Here is a 17,742-nt window from a genome sequence, read left to right on the forward strand (position 1 = left end):
ATTAAGCAAACTTATTGCAACATTTGAGTGATTGCATAGAAGTCTGATTCTAGTTTAATTTTATGTCTCTTTATAATGCAAAGCTACATATGTGGATCATTCAATAATTCCTAAAAAAAATACAAGAGTCATCCACTAATAGTTTCAGAAAAGGTTTGTTGTTGGTAAATTTCATCTCTCACTGGACTGTTGTTAAAAGTTTCAGCAATTCTGGTTTCATTTTTGTAGTCAAAGCAACAAGCTTTTGTTTATTTAGAGAAGTGGAAAAAATACTTTCATTTATAAGGCTTAACAGAGAAAGATATCAAAGCCGAGTTGGATGAAGTTCACAGTACAACTGCTCCTGTGTTTGCAACTGTTAATAACAGGGTAAATGACTTTAAAACTTGGCTGCACATCTACAAATTATGAACATTGATCGGGATGTTCGGCGGAAGTGACTTAATCAGAAATTATTAGCAAAATCCGCAGTATGGGTTTGTGTGAGCGACAAATCAAAGTTCACAACACAGTCGAGGCCACAGGCATTACACAAAGTAGTGTTTTCATTTTTGCATGAAATATTGGGTATGAAAAAAATCTCAGTAAGATGGGTATCACGTTTGCTTTCAGGGGAGAATAAACCCAATATTGTGGTTGCTTTAGATGCTAGTTTGGCACTTTTCCATTACAATCCTTACAGTTTCTTCATTAACTGTGAATGAAACATCAATTCACCACTACACTCAAGAAAAAAAGGTTCAGGTGAAACAGCGGGTTTCTATGGGCAATTTGGCTTTGAAGAAGGCAAAGACTGAAATCTGCTGACAAGGTGATCGCCACAGTTTTTTTCGGATGTACTCAGAATCATTGATTGCTAGCAAAAATGAAAAATTATAAATGGAGAGTATAATGATGTATCTCACCAGCTGAGTGAAGGAATGAACAAAAAAGTTCTCATTTGCCAAAAAAATAATTCTCTTCCATCATGACAATGCATGGGTGCATACCTGTGCAATTTTGATGGTGAAAATTATAGAATTACAGTTACAAATACATAACCACCAGATTTGGCTTCCAGTGACTTCTTGACTTTTTATTTCCAAACTTGAAATAAAGGCTTAGCAGATGGAAAATGATAATGGTCATTGCCAATGAAGATGCCTACTTTGAAAATTTCCGAAATCCTATTTTTTGGATTGCTTAAAAAAGTAGGAAATGCTGGAAAAAGTAGACCCAGCTAAATGGAGATTATGCTGAAAAACAAAGAAAACCTGCCCAACTACTAAATTTGTTTTTCTATTTTTCCTATGGACTTAAAGAACAACCAACATATTTTACAAGGAAGTAAAGCAGGATGTATTAGGTGCAATTCTTGAGACTAGGGAAAACTGTAATAAATTTTTGAGTTTTACGACTTCAATTGCTTTTAAACACTATTTTACCTTTTTGTATACATGAAATTAAAAAATATACCATGGAAAAATATTTTTCATCAAAGGAATTGCAGAGGATTTCAGATTCTGTCTGGAAAGATATGAGTCTCACACAGCAAAGGATGGCATATCATCGGAGATGGGCATTCACATAATGGACAAAATGATTCAAACCTGTAATCTACATTATGTTATAACTTGAACAAGCTACAAGTTGTAACTCCCGTCACTTATTTTTACATAGGCAAATGCATCACTGACCTCTCCATTTGTAGCAATAACCACTGTTACTTCACAAAATCTCCCACAGAAAAGAACACCGAAATTTATTTACATCGAAAAGAACCTCCTCCTACAAACTGTGTATCATTTAAACAGCGTAAAATCAAAAATTGTCTGGGCCGGCTATACCTCCAACTCTGAACCAGTCGTGTTATTAACTCAAATAAACAAGAAAGTTGTTTTGATACTGTCAGCTGATTGGTATGCTATTATGGACAATTCTAGAGAGGCAAATGAGTATTTTTCCACCGGCGTTAAGAGTTCCCTCTCCTTGCGCTTGATAAATTTTGCTAACTTTTTTGGTAAAAAACAAGTGCCATTTAGAAATTCTAGGGGATTGGTTAACTTGAACGTGGATGAATGGTGGTACCTCATTAAGCTCTCGAATTTGGTTAATCTCTCTCTCCGCAGGTTGCAGCACGAAAGTGATAATGCGAAGCAATTTCTCTCCTCCATAAAAAATTCTACCGAATCTAATCAACCATTCCATAGTGATCTCGACATATAGAGATAGGGATTCAAAGTGTCATTAATCGAGTTAATGGTACGTGCAATCACGCATGGGTGACTGCATGTTTAACCACTGGCGTGGTATTTATTTTTTCGCAAGTTGAACATTGATGATCTCTTAACCTCTGGCATTGGGTGTAACAACCTCGTAAGTTGGGAAATCATTTGAGATGAGCGGCATTATCGTATTCCAAGGCTTTACCGGAACTCAGGTGTATATTGTTCAAGAACTGGCGATTATCGATGTTCAAAGTAATTGCCTTAGATTAAATTAAGTAGCCCAAAAGCCACATTCTGTAACTACTATTACTAGATAGTAAATTCATTTCAAGATCTAATGGTGCTATGATAATACTTCATTCATCATTTGTTTCAAATTACTTCTCAATTTGTCTCCAAATAGTATTAAATTATCAATCCAGATTATTTTTACTAATAATTATGCTCTTCAATGACAACAGATTATATATTTTTTTTAATTCTTTGACATTTAAGTTAAAGAGAAAATGTATTCCACAAAATGCCCTGAGACCAATCAATCAACCAAATAATTTTTTAACTTCTGCTTTCTAATGGTATCTTAACCATTTTTTTCTTTATCTCATTTCTTAGCTGAATTTTTTTTATTTATTTATTTTGCATTAGTCCAAAAACAGCACGTCAACCTTTACATCAGACTTTGAACATTGATATAACAATTTGACAATTACATACACCTAAGCCCTAAGTAGAGGATTAACAACCAAGGTGGGAATCGAACCCACCACCTGCGGGTTGGCAGACGAGGACATTACCCCACTGCCACCGGTTAGAGGTATGAGGGCTATTCAATAAAAAGATAATTTTCTATCCACATAGCCTATAGATCAAAAATTTCTTTTCATAGGCTACTTATTAGCTCAATATGTAATGTACATGTGATAGATGTTTCATTGATTTCATTCAAGCATTGCATCAGTGGCAAAAGCATACGTGGAAACATGTTGAAGTTACTAACGACAAAGATTGGGGTAACATGTGACAATGCATTGAAATTTTGCTTTTGCCTAAACATATTTTCAGTCAAAGTATGTACAATGCTACAGGAGCCATATGAAAGGTCTGCTCTTACCTACACCATTGCCAGGAAATTGTTTTTAATGTTCACAGAATCGGAGACAATCAATTACTATGAAAGCAGAGAGCTTCACTCAATGGTAATACAGAATTAAGTATTAACACATCTAAATTCTCTCATAAATTCACTAACAATTATTATGCAATATGTTAAAATTGAAATGATAGAAACTGTTACATACAAAATCAATTTCGAAAATGTTGTAATATTGGTTTTAAAAAGTCATTATACATTATTTTAAATTTGGAAATACATGCAAAAGTAAGTTTTCCATTAGATGTAAAAATGCATGATTTATTGCAAAAATACTTTCTTTGATAGTTAATGTTTTTCAAACACAAAATGTTGACAAAATAAATACTTTCCTGGGGAATGTGGTAATGGAAAAAAATTAAACAAGTTAACTTTGCTGCTGCCATTGTGAGGGAAAATCTTCTAATCAGATTTAGAGCACTAGCACAAATAGTGAACATTTCATTGGGTGCCACCCACATGCTGCTAACAGAATCACTGCACATTAGATTTGTTTGTGCGTGGTGGGTTCAATGAAACCCACAGTGAAATCATGATTAACTGCTGAAAATCGATGTGAAGTATACTCCTCATTTTCCCTTAAATCCAAGCATAGTTTCATGTAACTTTTCCTGCTCCCTAATGAGAAGAAACACCTTCGAAGAATACTTTTTTATCATAAGATGCAAGCATTAGGGAATTAAACATGTCTTAACTTACAACTGCCACCGACAAATTACTGTAGTCAAATCAATTATTCTTGTATCACATATACATTTCATATTTAATTAGCAATATAATATAAAATTAAAATTCTTCACAATACATTATCAAAATGAAATTGTGATCAAAATTTAATGACATCCCTAGCACAACCATGAAAAATTATCAGCCATTTTAAAATGCCAGAAGAGAAGCAAAGTCCTTTTAAAAAGTGGCTTGACTAAAATTATGGAAGTTTGCACATCCCTTTAAAAAACCTGAAAATAATTCATATAAATTTTAAATGAACACACTAAATCCAACTTCAGAATTTACTTATTGTTCAATTTTCATTTGGTTAATTTCAACCTTAATGTACAACTTACTGTATATATTTATTTAATATTCATGAATAAAATTATTCACTGCTGGTTGGTGTTAGAAAATAGAATCATCAGTGTATCTCTTATTTCAAATTTGTAACACTTGAGTTTCAAAGGCAAATCATGTTCACTTTCTACAATATTTATGTAAATATGTCATCAGTCATTTTCCACTTCTTTGTATTAGTTAACACTTACAAGGCATTTTAAAGTAGAAATAAAATTAAAATGAACTTCTAATGGAGCCTATGTACGTGCTATTATACACAAGAGATAGAAATAAATTATTCAAGATTACTGTAACAATAACTAAAAAAGCCTTTAAATATAGCGCTGTAAGATTTAATTGGCACATAAAAATTACTTAATTCAAAATATAATTTACTCACATCTGCTGGGAATTTACTCTTTATGTATGGCTCATAGGTACCCTCCTGACCCTGCTTGGAACTTAAGGTCAATCCAACAAGGAGAACACATTCAAAGAGGTGAGGAAATGGATTTGATGTTGCTTGGTGAGGCAATGAGGACCCAGATGACGTTGGCACCACATGATCTGATGTGGGGTCCACCGATGCCAGTGAATTCTGACCATTTTTGCTTAGACAATCAGCTGTCACCACACCATGGGTGTAACTGGAGTTCTCCAACTGCATTTGTTTAAACATGTTGCAAACTCTTCTGACATAACCCTTCCTTTTCTCCAGCATCTCCCTTATCATTGGGTCTTGGTCTTCTTCCACATTTTCCTCCTCAGTCTCTGTTGATAGGCATGTCTTAGAGTTTTCATTGGAATCAATATTTCCCAATGGAAGTGAAAAGTTGGATTCATTGATTTCATCCAGCGGACTCTCTGATGTCACCAAGCCAGGTGATCCATCAAGATTTTGGTTAATCCGTGGATGTGCCTGAAACACATTTAATTCATGATTGTTAAGACCTTCATATTTTATTACATATATTTTTTCAACAATGCAAGGACTAGAGACAATTGAGTAGGTGTGTCTATATTAGTGCATGTTTTTGATTTTTAGATGCTGGGATGTGACAACAGTATGACAAGTATTCCAAAACAGCACTCCTTTCTTCCAACATCCTCTGACCCATTTAATAGAAAACATTAACATATTTATAATTTAATGAAAGAACAAGTGAAAATTGCAAGTGATGACAATAAAATGCAAAGAAATGAAATTTAAAATGTCTTAATTATCCTTTCATTACTTCTTCAAAAATCTGAGAGAGACTAAAAATTTTTAGACACAACTATATTATTGGAATTATTCCATGACATAAAAGCTGATGGAAATTAGAAGGAATAGATGAAAAGAATTGCTACGAACAGAGTTTAAGGGCAAATTAAAGTTATCATTTATGACTGAGGAAAATTTAATGCCAAGTTACTATGAAAGAATACTGGAGAGTAGAATTTGATGTGACGATGATAGAAACTTTTAGTTAACTTTAAAGACTACAGCGCAATAATATTGCAAGTAAATGCCACATATAAATTTGATAATTTCAACATAAAAAATCAATCAAACATTTTTTTATTGAGAGGTCTGAAAAGAAAATACCACACGGCCAACTTAGAACCATTATATCAGCAGCTTATTACTAAGGATATAGGCAAATATACAGGGAGGCATTAAGGACCTTTAGTAGAACTACTGCAGCATAGGATATACCACACAATAATGATGGAAACAAAGCTTTCTCATTCATGAACAGGCCAAAAGAAGACTTTTATGAGGTAGCTTTTTTACCATTTTTTTTCATCAAGTATATTATGGTTATGGTTTTATATTGTAAGGCCATGCATCCAGAGAGACTAAAAAGGACAATTTGCTCAATATATCAAGGATATTATTAAAAGCGACCATTTTTTTCTCAAAAAATGGTCAATTAAATAAAATGATAAATTGACAGGGGTACATTATCCCCCTCCCCCTGATGAGTCTTAAATGACTAATTCATAATTAACACACCATTTTTGTTAGGAAGTCTTCTCCTAGGAGAGGCAATTTTTACAAACTCTGAATCATCATCAAATTTATCTTAGTCTCACCACTCTAATTTCATTAAAATTCTGTTAAAATTTGATATAACGTCATTTTTCTCAGATCAAGCGGTAAACACCGTTTAGCCCTGCAGTCCACACAATGATGACGTTCACACAGCGAGTGGGCGCGACGAACTTCAACGTGGTTAAATGGAGGCGGGATTCCATAAGGTCAAACGCGGAAATGTATGCTACGGGCACGCATGCCCAATGAGACGGGGGAGGCGACCGCCACTCCCACACACCGTCTTCGGCCAAAAACCAACCGGGGGACACTTCCCTTTAACAAGACGTTTGACCGCAGCTGCCAGGAAATACTTCGCTCTCAGCCAAACGCTCCCCACCACTCCTCTCACAGTCCTCACACTTCCCGCGATACACCCTCGCATGCCCTCGGTGGAAGACGCACTACCACCACCGGCGATTACGTAATACGAACGACCACGCCCATCACCACCTTCTCTGGTGCAGCTGCGATGGTGCTTAGAGCTTAACGGGCGCCGCGTCGGGAAAACAGCCCGCGGATCCTGCCACCGTCCGTGACGAAGGGGAAGAAAGGAAGCGAAGGGGAAGAAAGGAAGCGAAGGGGAAGAAAGGAAGCGAAGGGGAAGCAATAAAGGACGCGATTCTGACCGTCGTAGCCGCGTCGGAAGAGAGAGAGACAGAGACTAATCAACACACACACAGATGGTAGAAATATATTCAAGGGGAGAAGACTAGGGAAATATTAATTCAAAGACGACCCCCACCATGAGGATTTAAAATTAACTTTCGATAAGGCCGCCAGTCGGACTGAAACGCCAATGCCAATCGACAAGACCAAACGGCGTGAGGCAACCCCAATTATAGAGCGAAAAAACGGAGAGTAGCTCTGATCATACATGTACACTGAATTCGGTTTTGAACGTTATGTACAAAAATATATTGTTTAAGCATTTGTTACGTAAGATTTTCCTCTGGGTGTCGCGTGATGTAAAGAAGGCAGAAAAAAGCAGAAATAATAAGTTTTTTTAAATACTTCATAAATTATAGCACAAAATATCAAATATCACTCAGATATCTTCATGATTACGGCATAGTCTGCCTTTCAAGGGCTTGAAAATTCATCACGTTAATATGATGAAGTTTCCTCACATTTAGTGCAGCGAATATTCCGTATTTCTGCAATGTTAGTGGGCATGCGAGAGATAGATAGATGTAATATGCGCTTAGAGCATTTGGGATGGAGGCTGTGGAGTCACTTCGGTCCCGATACACATATTCCTAAAAACTCCTCGGCGAATACTTGTACGTCGTTGTTTTTTGGGTTGTGCCAACACAATATTCTAAAATATTACTCATATATTCATTACTTACACTTAGGCATAACTAATATTAGAAATAAATACATTTTAATTGTACAATGTAAATTGCACAGGATAAAAGCAAGTAGCCTTGAAATGTATCATTGCAACTACGTGGTTCCAAATCTGATGACCTATTTAGATCGGTGGGCAACGAATAACCCAAAATTTATCGTTTCGACTCCCGCCTCGGACACGGAGACTACGTTTTCCTGAAATGGATTTGTTTGATGGAATGCTTGATTTACAGTGCGATACACCCTCAGTCGTAGCTCTTCACAGTAGTTATAGCGAGGCGGTTAATACCCATTACGTCTTTTCTTTAATGAATTGAATCCACCACTGTTAACAGAATATACGTAATTGCCCACATGCCCCAAAAGGACAGTGCCAAGTAGCACACAGACTAAATAAATAACGGTGCCCTAAACAGGTTTAAATAATGGAAAATTGCGGAGTCCCTTAAATACAAACATTATAAGTGCTCGCGGAAGAGGATCAATCAAGAACGGGCGAAAATGGCGAAATCAATACACACACAATTGACGGCTCAAGCTACATTTACATGTGTTCTGATGAATTTGAAATCAAAATAAAGTGAAGTCAGGGGTGCATTTACTTACAAATTGTTGGAGGGAGAGATTCACTGAAATTAATATAAAAATCACATTTTATTATTTCCTAATTGTTGTTACACTATTTATTACCAATCCGAAAACCCCCCAACCCAACCCCACCACACCAAATAACCATTATTTCTGCGTTTCGCATATTCATAACTTCCCAAAGAAGTCATAGTTAAGTCCAAGGTGTAAACCTCATCCCGTAATATACCAACAGATGCCCTCTTCCATCAAATTACGCTTTGATGGAAGAGGGCATCTCGATTGACAGGTTTCCAGGAATAATCTAATATCCATAAAATCAAACACTGGGTCACTGTCCAAGTTTATTTTCGAAATATTTTTCAGAGGTATCTCGACCCCTACTTGAGGTGCTTTGTGGAGGGCACTTTGAGTGAGTACGCCGTCCGTCGGATAGGACGTTAAGCTGCGGACCCCTTGGCGCCTTTCGTAAAGAGCAGGCTAATGCCGACGCCGGGTTTCTCTCCACCCTTCATCCTTTCCTGTCCATCCCCTATGGCGCAAATGACCTCAGCTGTTGGTCGCCTCCCCTCAAAACTACTACTACTTATTTCCGAAACCCACGATCAACAGCTATTGTTCATATGCATTACGCTATCTGGCTATTTTAAGAAAATATAAAAGTAAATTAAACCCACCACAAGTTCGTCATCATTTGCCCTCGGTAAATTGTACAGGAGCCGCGAAATAATGTTCAATTTAACAATCAAGTCATAATATTTAATATGCGATTATGATTCAAAACGGTGGGCCTGAGGCATCAACTACTTTTTAACTCTGGATTTTTCGGTCAGTAGCGGAGAAACTATTCACTAGGCAACCAAGAAGACAACACTGACAAATATAGCAGAAAAAAATTATGAGTTTTAAAGTTGACGGTAAATTATTTCGATGTAGCCAGAGCGATAGACATATCGGAAGAAATCATATTTTTATATTATCTTTTCAAAATGATCAACTTGATTAGCTTGATGAAACCATGGCTATGAAATGAAACTTCAGTTCACCACCAAGAATGGAAAAAAATGTTGACCTCACTTGATGCGTGAAGCTAGCACACGAATAAAACTGCTATTTCAGACAATTTAAAGCATTGTTTTCTATTTCCACAGAGTAAAATAGATCGAAAGGGACGTTTTTCCCAATGATTGAGCTGTGGTTTAAAAAAAACAGAGAGACCGATGTCAATTCAAAACGAAATCGTCGAATAGAATAAGGAAAAATAACCTCCTCCATATTTTGAAAATCAAACTAACAGGTTTTCTGGAGCCCATTTTCAAAATCATTTCCATTCAGGGGACCATCGCACGGTTCAAGGAGGCCACCACACCAGTGCGTTATATTCATGTGAGCAGAAAAATATTAGCAAGGTGCCGCAATTGCGAATGTTAAGGAATGGGCGGCAAAAACCTCCAGGCAAGCTAGGCGGCCGCATCGGACGGTAACTTTGAAAAAAAAATCACCCGCGAAACCCAACACATCACCATTTTTGGCCACTCAGGAGACAAATAAGAGCTGCGAAATACTCTTCCCTTTCTAGTATGATTCCTCAAAGAGTTCGCCCACAACTTTGCAACATTCCCTGAATACACATTGGCCAGTCCGGATCAGAAGGCTAAGTTTTCCTGGGCTGGAATACGACAGACCTCAGCCCCTACCATACAAGCTGGAACTAAGCACGAGCATCTACCCATCTCACTACCCTCCCAATTTTACGGCATCCTAGAACATAATTCATTTCCATCCACATTAGGAAATTCTTAGACAACAAAAAATTTTCATCTTGTAACCAACATAGCTTTAGGCAAATGTAAATCCCAACTAAGACTTTTTATAGAAGAGTTTCTGAGTTAAGGGGGAAAAATTTATCTTCTTAGATTTTATCTCTTGATAAAAAAGCTAGATATCTCTCTGACACAAAAGCTGCAAGCAAGAGAAATCAGTAATAAATCATAAATTGGATTCATGACTTCCTTTCTATTTTCCTGGAAAACACATCAAAAGAAGATTTGGGCCATTAACTGGAAAGAATTGTATGAAAATAATTTCTGGAACCCCTGTGGGAAGTGATCATCAGGTGACCATTGACTCCATATACAAATAATATGTGTCAATTGAAAAACAAAAAGCAATTTAAGTACACACGTCAATACAGTTTTTAAATAAACAACGACTACTACTAATATTCTCAAGCGAGTAATAATGCACCATGTCATCCATTAATTACGACCAAATTTGGGCTAGAACTAAATACTAAAAAAAATACGGTAACACACTGCTTCAAAATATAACGAAGTATTACATGAACTCCAGATTACCTCTCAGCTTTGATTAAAATGTATCGGTGGGAATACGTGCCTATGCACTCTTCACGCTTTTTCATATTAAGGAAGATCATCTTTAATATTAATAACTACGGGAAGCCTTTTCAATGAAATAAACACTAAATAATGGAAATAATTTTGCGCGGTATAGATTGTGCACAAGTTTATCAACTCTAATTTCAGAACATATAATTTGTATACAGCCTAAGGAAATTGCCCGCGAATTAAAATGCATTGGTAGTATGCTGATGGCATGATCAACCCCATCAGCAATTGGAAGATCAGGTGTGGTGTGGTGTGGATGATCAGCTTTCCGCTTCTAGAAATTCGTTCATCATATGGCAGGGGAGGTGACTGGATTTCCCGGTCGCGCGTTATACAGTACATGTACCTGTATCTGTTCGTTAAATATCGAGCAAACACTACAACTTTCTTTGACCATACATGGGCATATTGCTGAAACGCAAAGGCTCTCCAGGATTTACCACTTACGGGCAACATAGACTGAGTTAATATTTTGTATGCTGCGCATGATCGTACTTTTACCGTCGGCCTATAGGCAACCGGAATTCTGTGTTAGTGTGCCTCTTAACTCCAGACCCTCTTCTTCGGACGAAAACAAACTTCTAAAAAAACACTGGTATCTCCCGTACTAGGCATTGGGGAATTCAGATCAAACGCGATGTTACAAACAAACTAAAAATAATTCCTTTGATGAAAGCTCTGGTCTATTTATGTCCGTTTTCCGGCAAGAGAACTTAAATAAGCTTTCATTACAGTGTTTTCAACCTAATATTATAGGAGAACAAGTTCTTGTAGACACTAGATTAAAGCGTCTACCTATCATTTTCTCGAAAAATATTAGTGCTCATATTACCATGCTCACATTGCCTAAACCTCCCTTAATACCACTTAGCATCCTATTTCATCACATGGCCTGGAAAAGGATATTTTAAACAACTGAATATTCAGATTACTTTTCAGAACGGAGAATTGGCGACAGCGCGCCAGCTGGCCGCAGCCATCTGCCCCCATACATATAATTTCCCAACTTATTTGGACTTGCTATTGGCCCATCGACCTCGTAAACGTTTGAGCAGCGTCCGAGTTATGGAAAACAGAGCATAACACAAGAACTGAGGTCATTCAGCAGCCGAGTTCTCTAACCACAAGGCTATCAGGCCCTCATTTAATTAACACATTTTGATAAAACCTCTTTTACAGCTCCTCATGGAGTACATAGTAATTGCCTTTCATGGGGTGCATGTAAGGCAATTACTAAATTTTTACGGTAGCTACTTGGAGTTAAGATGTGTTCGAAAAAAAGTCCAGAGGAAGCAATAAGAGGGGAAACAAGTCAACAAGGTTCAGCCTTTAGAAAAACACAAAGCCTTCACTCCGCGATCCAGATTCTCAAACATAAGCTAACAAAAAATATTTAAAAGAAGAGTAATGGGGAAACGTGAAGAAAGGTTAAAGAGAAATGTTATCTTTCGCTCGTTTGACCTCACTTTTGAGTATCCTGCTAGTACATTGGATCCTCATGAAGTGTGGTCAATTTTCGCATTGGATCATGTGCAGCGTAGGGGAGCTAGACTTGCAAAACGGTGATCTAACAAACTGAGTAATGCATCAAAACAATTATAGGAGCCAGGCAGGGAATCACTTACGGAGCGAAGGTTACAGATTCAATATCTTGCATACATTGGAAGGATGTCTCTTGAGCGATGATATTGAAAATGTATTATTAGCACCATTGTACCACGTGGGAGAGATTTTGTCAATAAAATTCAAGATATAAAGAGTAGAACAGATAGATTTAAGATGTCAATTTTCCCACGAACGATAAGGGATCAGAATAACGTTGTCCGACCGCGCTAGGGAAGGAGTGTTCTGTTCAAAAGTAGTATGGTGCGTACATAACCGCCCCCTGCCACACACCCTAGTAGTGGCTAGCAGGAAACTATGGAACTCTAAAAAAAACTGTTCTCTTTGGCAAAGGATGCCTTCAGGCCAACACGCCATTATGGCGAGGTAGTCCGTAGCAAACTCATCCATATTCCTGACGAGAGAATGCGAGAAAGAAGACAAATGGGAGAAAGGGACGGATTATGAGCATGAAATCGACTGCATCTCTTAAGGTACCTCAACTTTCCCTTAAGTTTCTTTTTGGATGACGAAAACGGTGGATCGGTGGCTGAGGGCACGAATTACTTCAGGCTGCAGGTCGTGCCTATTGTAGGCGCCACCGATGCCAAGGACCGCGGATCCGATAAGATTCGAAGTACATTTGCAAACGGGTAAGTGGTTTCGAACTTAAAACGACGCTAGCGATTGGTGGCCCTGCCCCGGGGATTGATCGCGGACTTCTGGTTTGGAGCCGAGTTGAAGGCATTAAGCAGAGGTTGCGTACCTACTGTATAGATATAGGGGCATCTTTCGTTGCCCTTTGGCGGGCAATCCAATCGTGTAGGAACCCACAGAACCGCTCCCATGTTCATTACCCGTATAGGACCTCAACTTGTGTATCGGGTACGATATTTGAGCACAGTAGGACCTTTTTGAATTATTAGAGCGTAGGGCAGCGTGCAGATCAGTGGGTCTCTAAAGTGCTTCTTCTCAAATAGTTAAGCTTTAAATGAAGTGAGGGTCCGTGCTAGAGATGTATGTCATATACTATAGGTCACTTCAACATGAATCAGATAACATTGATGGAAAATATATTACGGGATTCGACAATAATATGCAAAGGATCATCGTTAAATATTCAAGCAACCGTAATGTCAAGGAAACATCTGTATTAGTAGTTAACTGCCGAAGTTAAAAAAATTAAATCGCAATACATCATCACTTTATTCGAAGCACAGGCGCAGACATAATTATTGGAACTGAAGGCTGAAATCCAATGCATCTGATGAAATCACCGATTATTAAAGGGTCCTAAAATCCTATGCCAGTCACAGAATTGACAGAGTAAATATATTCGAAGACGATCTTTATTGCAATTAAGAACGCTTCCGTCAGCATGGCAGAAATAATTCCAGATAACGGTTTGGTAAGGTTTTGGTATTTAATTTAAAGTCCTGAATGCAAAAGAATATATGAATGCGCATTTAACATGCCGCCGGAAAAGAAAGAATTCAATGCTAGAACTAGGTCAGCAAATCCAAAGTTTCCCATCCAAAAACAACGACCGAGATATAAAAAATTGTAAAGATTTCAATGTCCCACCTATTGATTGGAGCATATACAGTTTAAAAACAGAGGTAGAGACAGTTATATCTACGAGTGGCTTTTACATTCTTTTACAATGAACTTCATACATCACCATGTCACTTCATCAACTACGGGCAATAATATTCTTGATTTGTTAGCAACGAATTTACCCCAAAAAAAGTCTGAACTAAAGAAACTATCAATAGAATTAGCGACCACATAGCAGTGAATAAAAAACCCGAGGTTAAGATAAGATAAACACAGCAATCAACCCGAAGGTCTGCTTGGTAGGCGATGGTAGAGTTCACCCAGCACCAAGCCCGATGGCGTGTGAAATTCACACATTACCACGGTAGGGGGGGTCAGCTCCTTTCCCTGTGCCGGTTATAGTTTCCCAGAAAGATCTGGTACCCGAAAAATCACATAGCTTGGGTGAAGCTATAGGTGCCCAGAGAGATTTGACCGGGAATCGAACCCGGGCATCAGTAGTCCAACGCTCTACCCCTGGACTACCGCGACCCAAAGAGGAGTAAATATTAATTAATATTCAATAGTCCCATTTAGTAAATTTGTTAAACGCTAAGTTTTCCCTTCATGGAGTCCGAAATAAGAAGCACAAAATAAATATTCACTTCACAAACAACACTAGGTTCATATTTCTGAGTCACAAACTCTATTATTTTCACACGCATCGTGCCATTAAAGCATACATACAAGTATCATTTCCAAATGCCATATTTAATTTAGATTTCCAATAACTATTCGGGTAACTAGCGCATAAAATCAATTAGTTCGAATTGGATATTAGCACGTCAAAAAACCAGGAGGAGCCTCTAAGCACCACTAGCCAATTTCAGTCTGTTAGGATACTTGATTACCAGATTTATATGCACACGATTAAATGATTAACTTAGGATTAATCGTTACTCTACGAACGAAACAGAATCGAAATAATGCATTCTTCAGGTCCGCCATCCGTTAAAAATTATCATATTCAGGTTTTAATGCATGCATTTCCTTTTTCACAAATCAATAGTTATGAAACTGGACAGATAAAAGTATTGGAATGAGTCAAAGAACTAATAAATTTTTTATCTTGATAAACCTGTGCACTCAGTGACTTGAACTTAAAAGAGTCACGACAACAACATGTCGTATTCGTAAGCAATACGAAGGGACTCAGAATTGAGTCACGAAAAAGATACGAGAATAGTAAAATAATTTGTGGAACAAAATTCTCTCAAACAACTCTGATAATAGATGCCATTATGGACGAATATTTCCCAGGATGTTCAGGGCTATTCCTGTCATTATATTAAATCAGTTAATTGAAAATATCGTGAAATCATTATGGTTACACCTACTACCAAAATTTGCAAAAACATTTACACGTTTTAAGTTTTAAATACAGTGATTCTCTTTTCGAAAAAATGAAATTTTGGTGAGACCATGACAACTTCCCATGGTTAATGGACTAGTCGATGAAAAGAATTTGCGACATTAGTACCACAAAGTCAGTGCCTTCTTACCACACAATTACGAGGGACTACGTCACCACGTGCATCAGGGCTTCTATCAAGCATGAATGTCAAATTTCATTCTTAAATGGTAAATTTTGTCTCACATGTCAAACGCGGATAATACGAGTATAAAAACATTAAATATACTTTTATTAGCTTTGGGCACATGAAGCAAAATGTACAGACCACTGTTTCAGGACGTGAAGTTCTTAGGATTTTCAAAATATTTTGGAGCATGCTTTACAGCGGCCTAAAGTATTACAGAGTGATTTTTGCTTCCCGTAACCTTGAACTTTTAACTAACACGATTAAAGGGAAACTGGTATGGCATTGCCTAATTTCGGGGAAGAAGCTTTATGCAGACCTTTTCATAATTTTCTTAGACCTAAGCCAACGAATTTATCATCTACGATCTTATCTAGGACTATTAGATATTCAGAGATTCATAGTACAACCTCAAGATCTCTAAAATTTAAATATGTTCCAAATTAAATAAAATGCTGGCGTCAACTCTTCCAACCCCCCCCCCTATAATGGCGATAACATCCAAGATGAACCACTAAAGCCTCGCAGAAACGCAGTTTGAATCGTTATGGCCCAACATTGCATTGAGAGGTAGAAACACAAGGATAAAATAAGAGCAATGGTCTACACTACTGCCAGAGTTTAGTACTAACTCTGCCCTCGCACGATCCATAACCATAACAAACTCAGATAATTTGAAACTTGACTCGAACATATCCATTATTGCGGGATGTAGAGAGGCATGCATATGTTTTAGTGTACGCGTGTTTAGGTACGGGCAAATGTATAATTCTATTAGCGGTTATGCCCAGCTTCGACGGAACAATTTATTCCGTAGAGCTGTAACTGGATTTAATTCGAATAAGGCATAGGCCTTGTTATGCACGAGGGCAGTATGTGCCTGTCTCGTATGTAAGTAGTTTCTTCATCACGGTGTCGCCTGTGGGTACGCGATTTAGCAGATGCTTTGGCTAAGTGAAATATAATTTTTCCAGGCATAATACACACTGAATTAGAAAAAAACGAGCTGGTGCACTTTAATAGTTAACTCAAAAAATAATTCAAGGTCATTTAATTTCGCAGTAGCAATGTGTCTCTCCATCTCTTTCCCTTTGGTGCAAGGATTTTTTTTCCTTTTTTGGCGTTCTTCCTCGGCATTGCCCGGAGGGCTGCTTGTACCGAAAAAAGTGATGCACTTTGAAGTAATTAACCAAGACTATCGAATTTTGCAGCAGCTTTTTATAATGTGCGAAGCTTCTGCTCAGCTGTAGACATAGATCATAATGTACGTTTGTAAATGATAAAATAGCAAGAGAAAGAATGAAATCGTATTATTGCCGCTCCTCATTGAAGTGATCGAATTGAAATATTAATTCTTTGGGAAACGTGTTTCCATCAGTGAGTGAAAATGTTTTTTATCGAATTTTTTTATCTCAAAAATTTCCAGAAAAGAGCATCCAAATTGGACTTGGCCTACGTTACTTGGTGAATTTTTACCCTATTCATGCAAAAAATGAAAGCCTTAAATCTTTACCGCCCTGGCGTAATGTGTCACCAAACAAACCAACAAATTTATTTTCAGATTTATATTTTAATAAGTTTTATGTGCAAGCGAATATTGACGCATAAAAGACCGGTGACCCATCACCCCGCTACACTTCCTGGCGGGGTATTGTGCAGATGTACGAGAAGTTAAAATGGAAATCCCACTTTACCTCCATATATAACTAAATGACGATCGCCGCCTCAATCATATGATCGACCGCCCCAAGCGGTGCTACCACGTTGACCACATGCTCTCGACCGGGAATCGGATGAGGGTACAAAAGGCGGGTGAGGGCAAAAAAAAAAACAAATTCCAACGGAAGAGGGGCTTTCTTAAGTCTTCCGATTGCCGAACTACCATCCGGCGGACGAGAAGGTTTCTGGCCCGAAAAGGTTTTGAGACTTGGACTAAAGCACATTACGGCGTCAGAAAACTTAATTATCATTTCCTCAGGAGATTTGTTGGAAACTGCGTAAATTGTAATACTTCAAATAACGTATAACAGCGATCGGTGAGTTTAATTGGGCGAGGAAAAAATACGATCTGCCTTCATAAAGTACTCGGTGTCTCTTTCTGTGTGTAATAAATTAATAGTTGTAGCGTACAGTACACAGGGTTTGCATGGCTACCGCTAGAATGAGT

At 37.6% G+C, this 17,742-nt stretch overlaps 1 protein-coding gene across 1 annotated transcript in view; it reads right to left on the reverse strand.

Annotated features, from left to right (window-relative positions):
- LOC139687875 (uncharacterized) overlaps window positions 1-17,742 on the reverse strand; it is a 62,426-nt gene that overhangs the window by 19,053 nt on the left and 25,631 nt on the right. Inside the window, exon 3 of the mRNA XM_071585209.1 lies at window positions 4,811-5,329. Coding sequence (XP_071441310.1) covers window positions 4,811-5,329 — 519 coding nt within the window. The remainder of the gene's footprint in view (window positions 1-4,810; window positions 5,330-17,742) is intronic.

This window comes from Hetaerina americana, unplaced genomic scaffold (assembly GCF_022747635.1).
Source record: "Hetaerina americana unplaced genomic scaffold, ioHetAmer1.1.p SCAF_2, whole genome shotgun sequence".
NCBI lineage: Eukaryota > Metazoa > Arthropoda > Insecta > Odonata > Calopterygidae > Hetaerina > Hetaerina americana.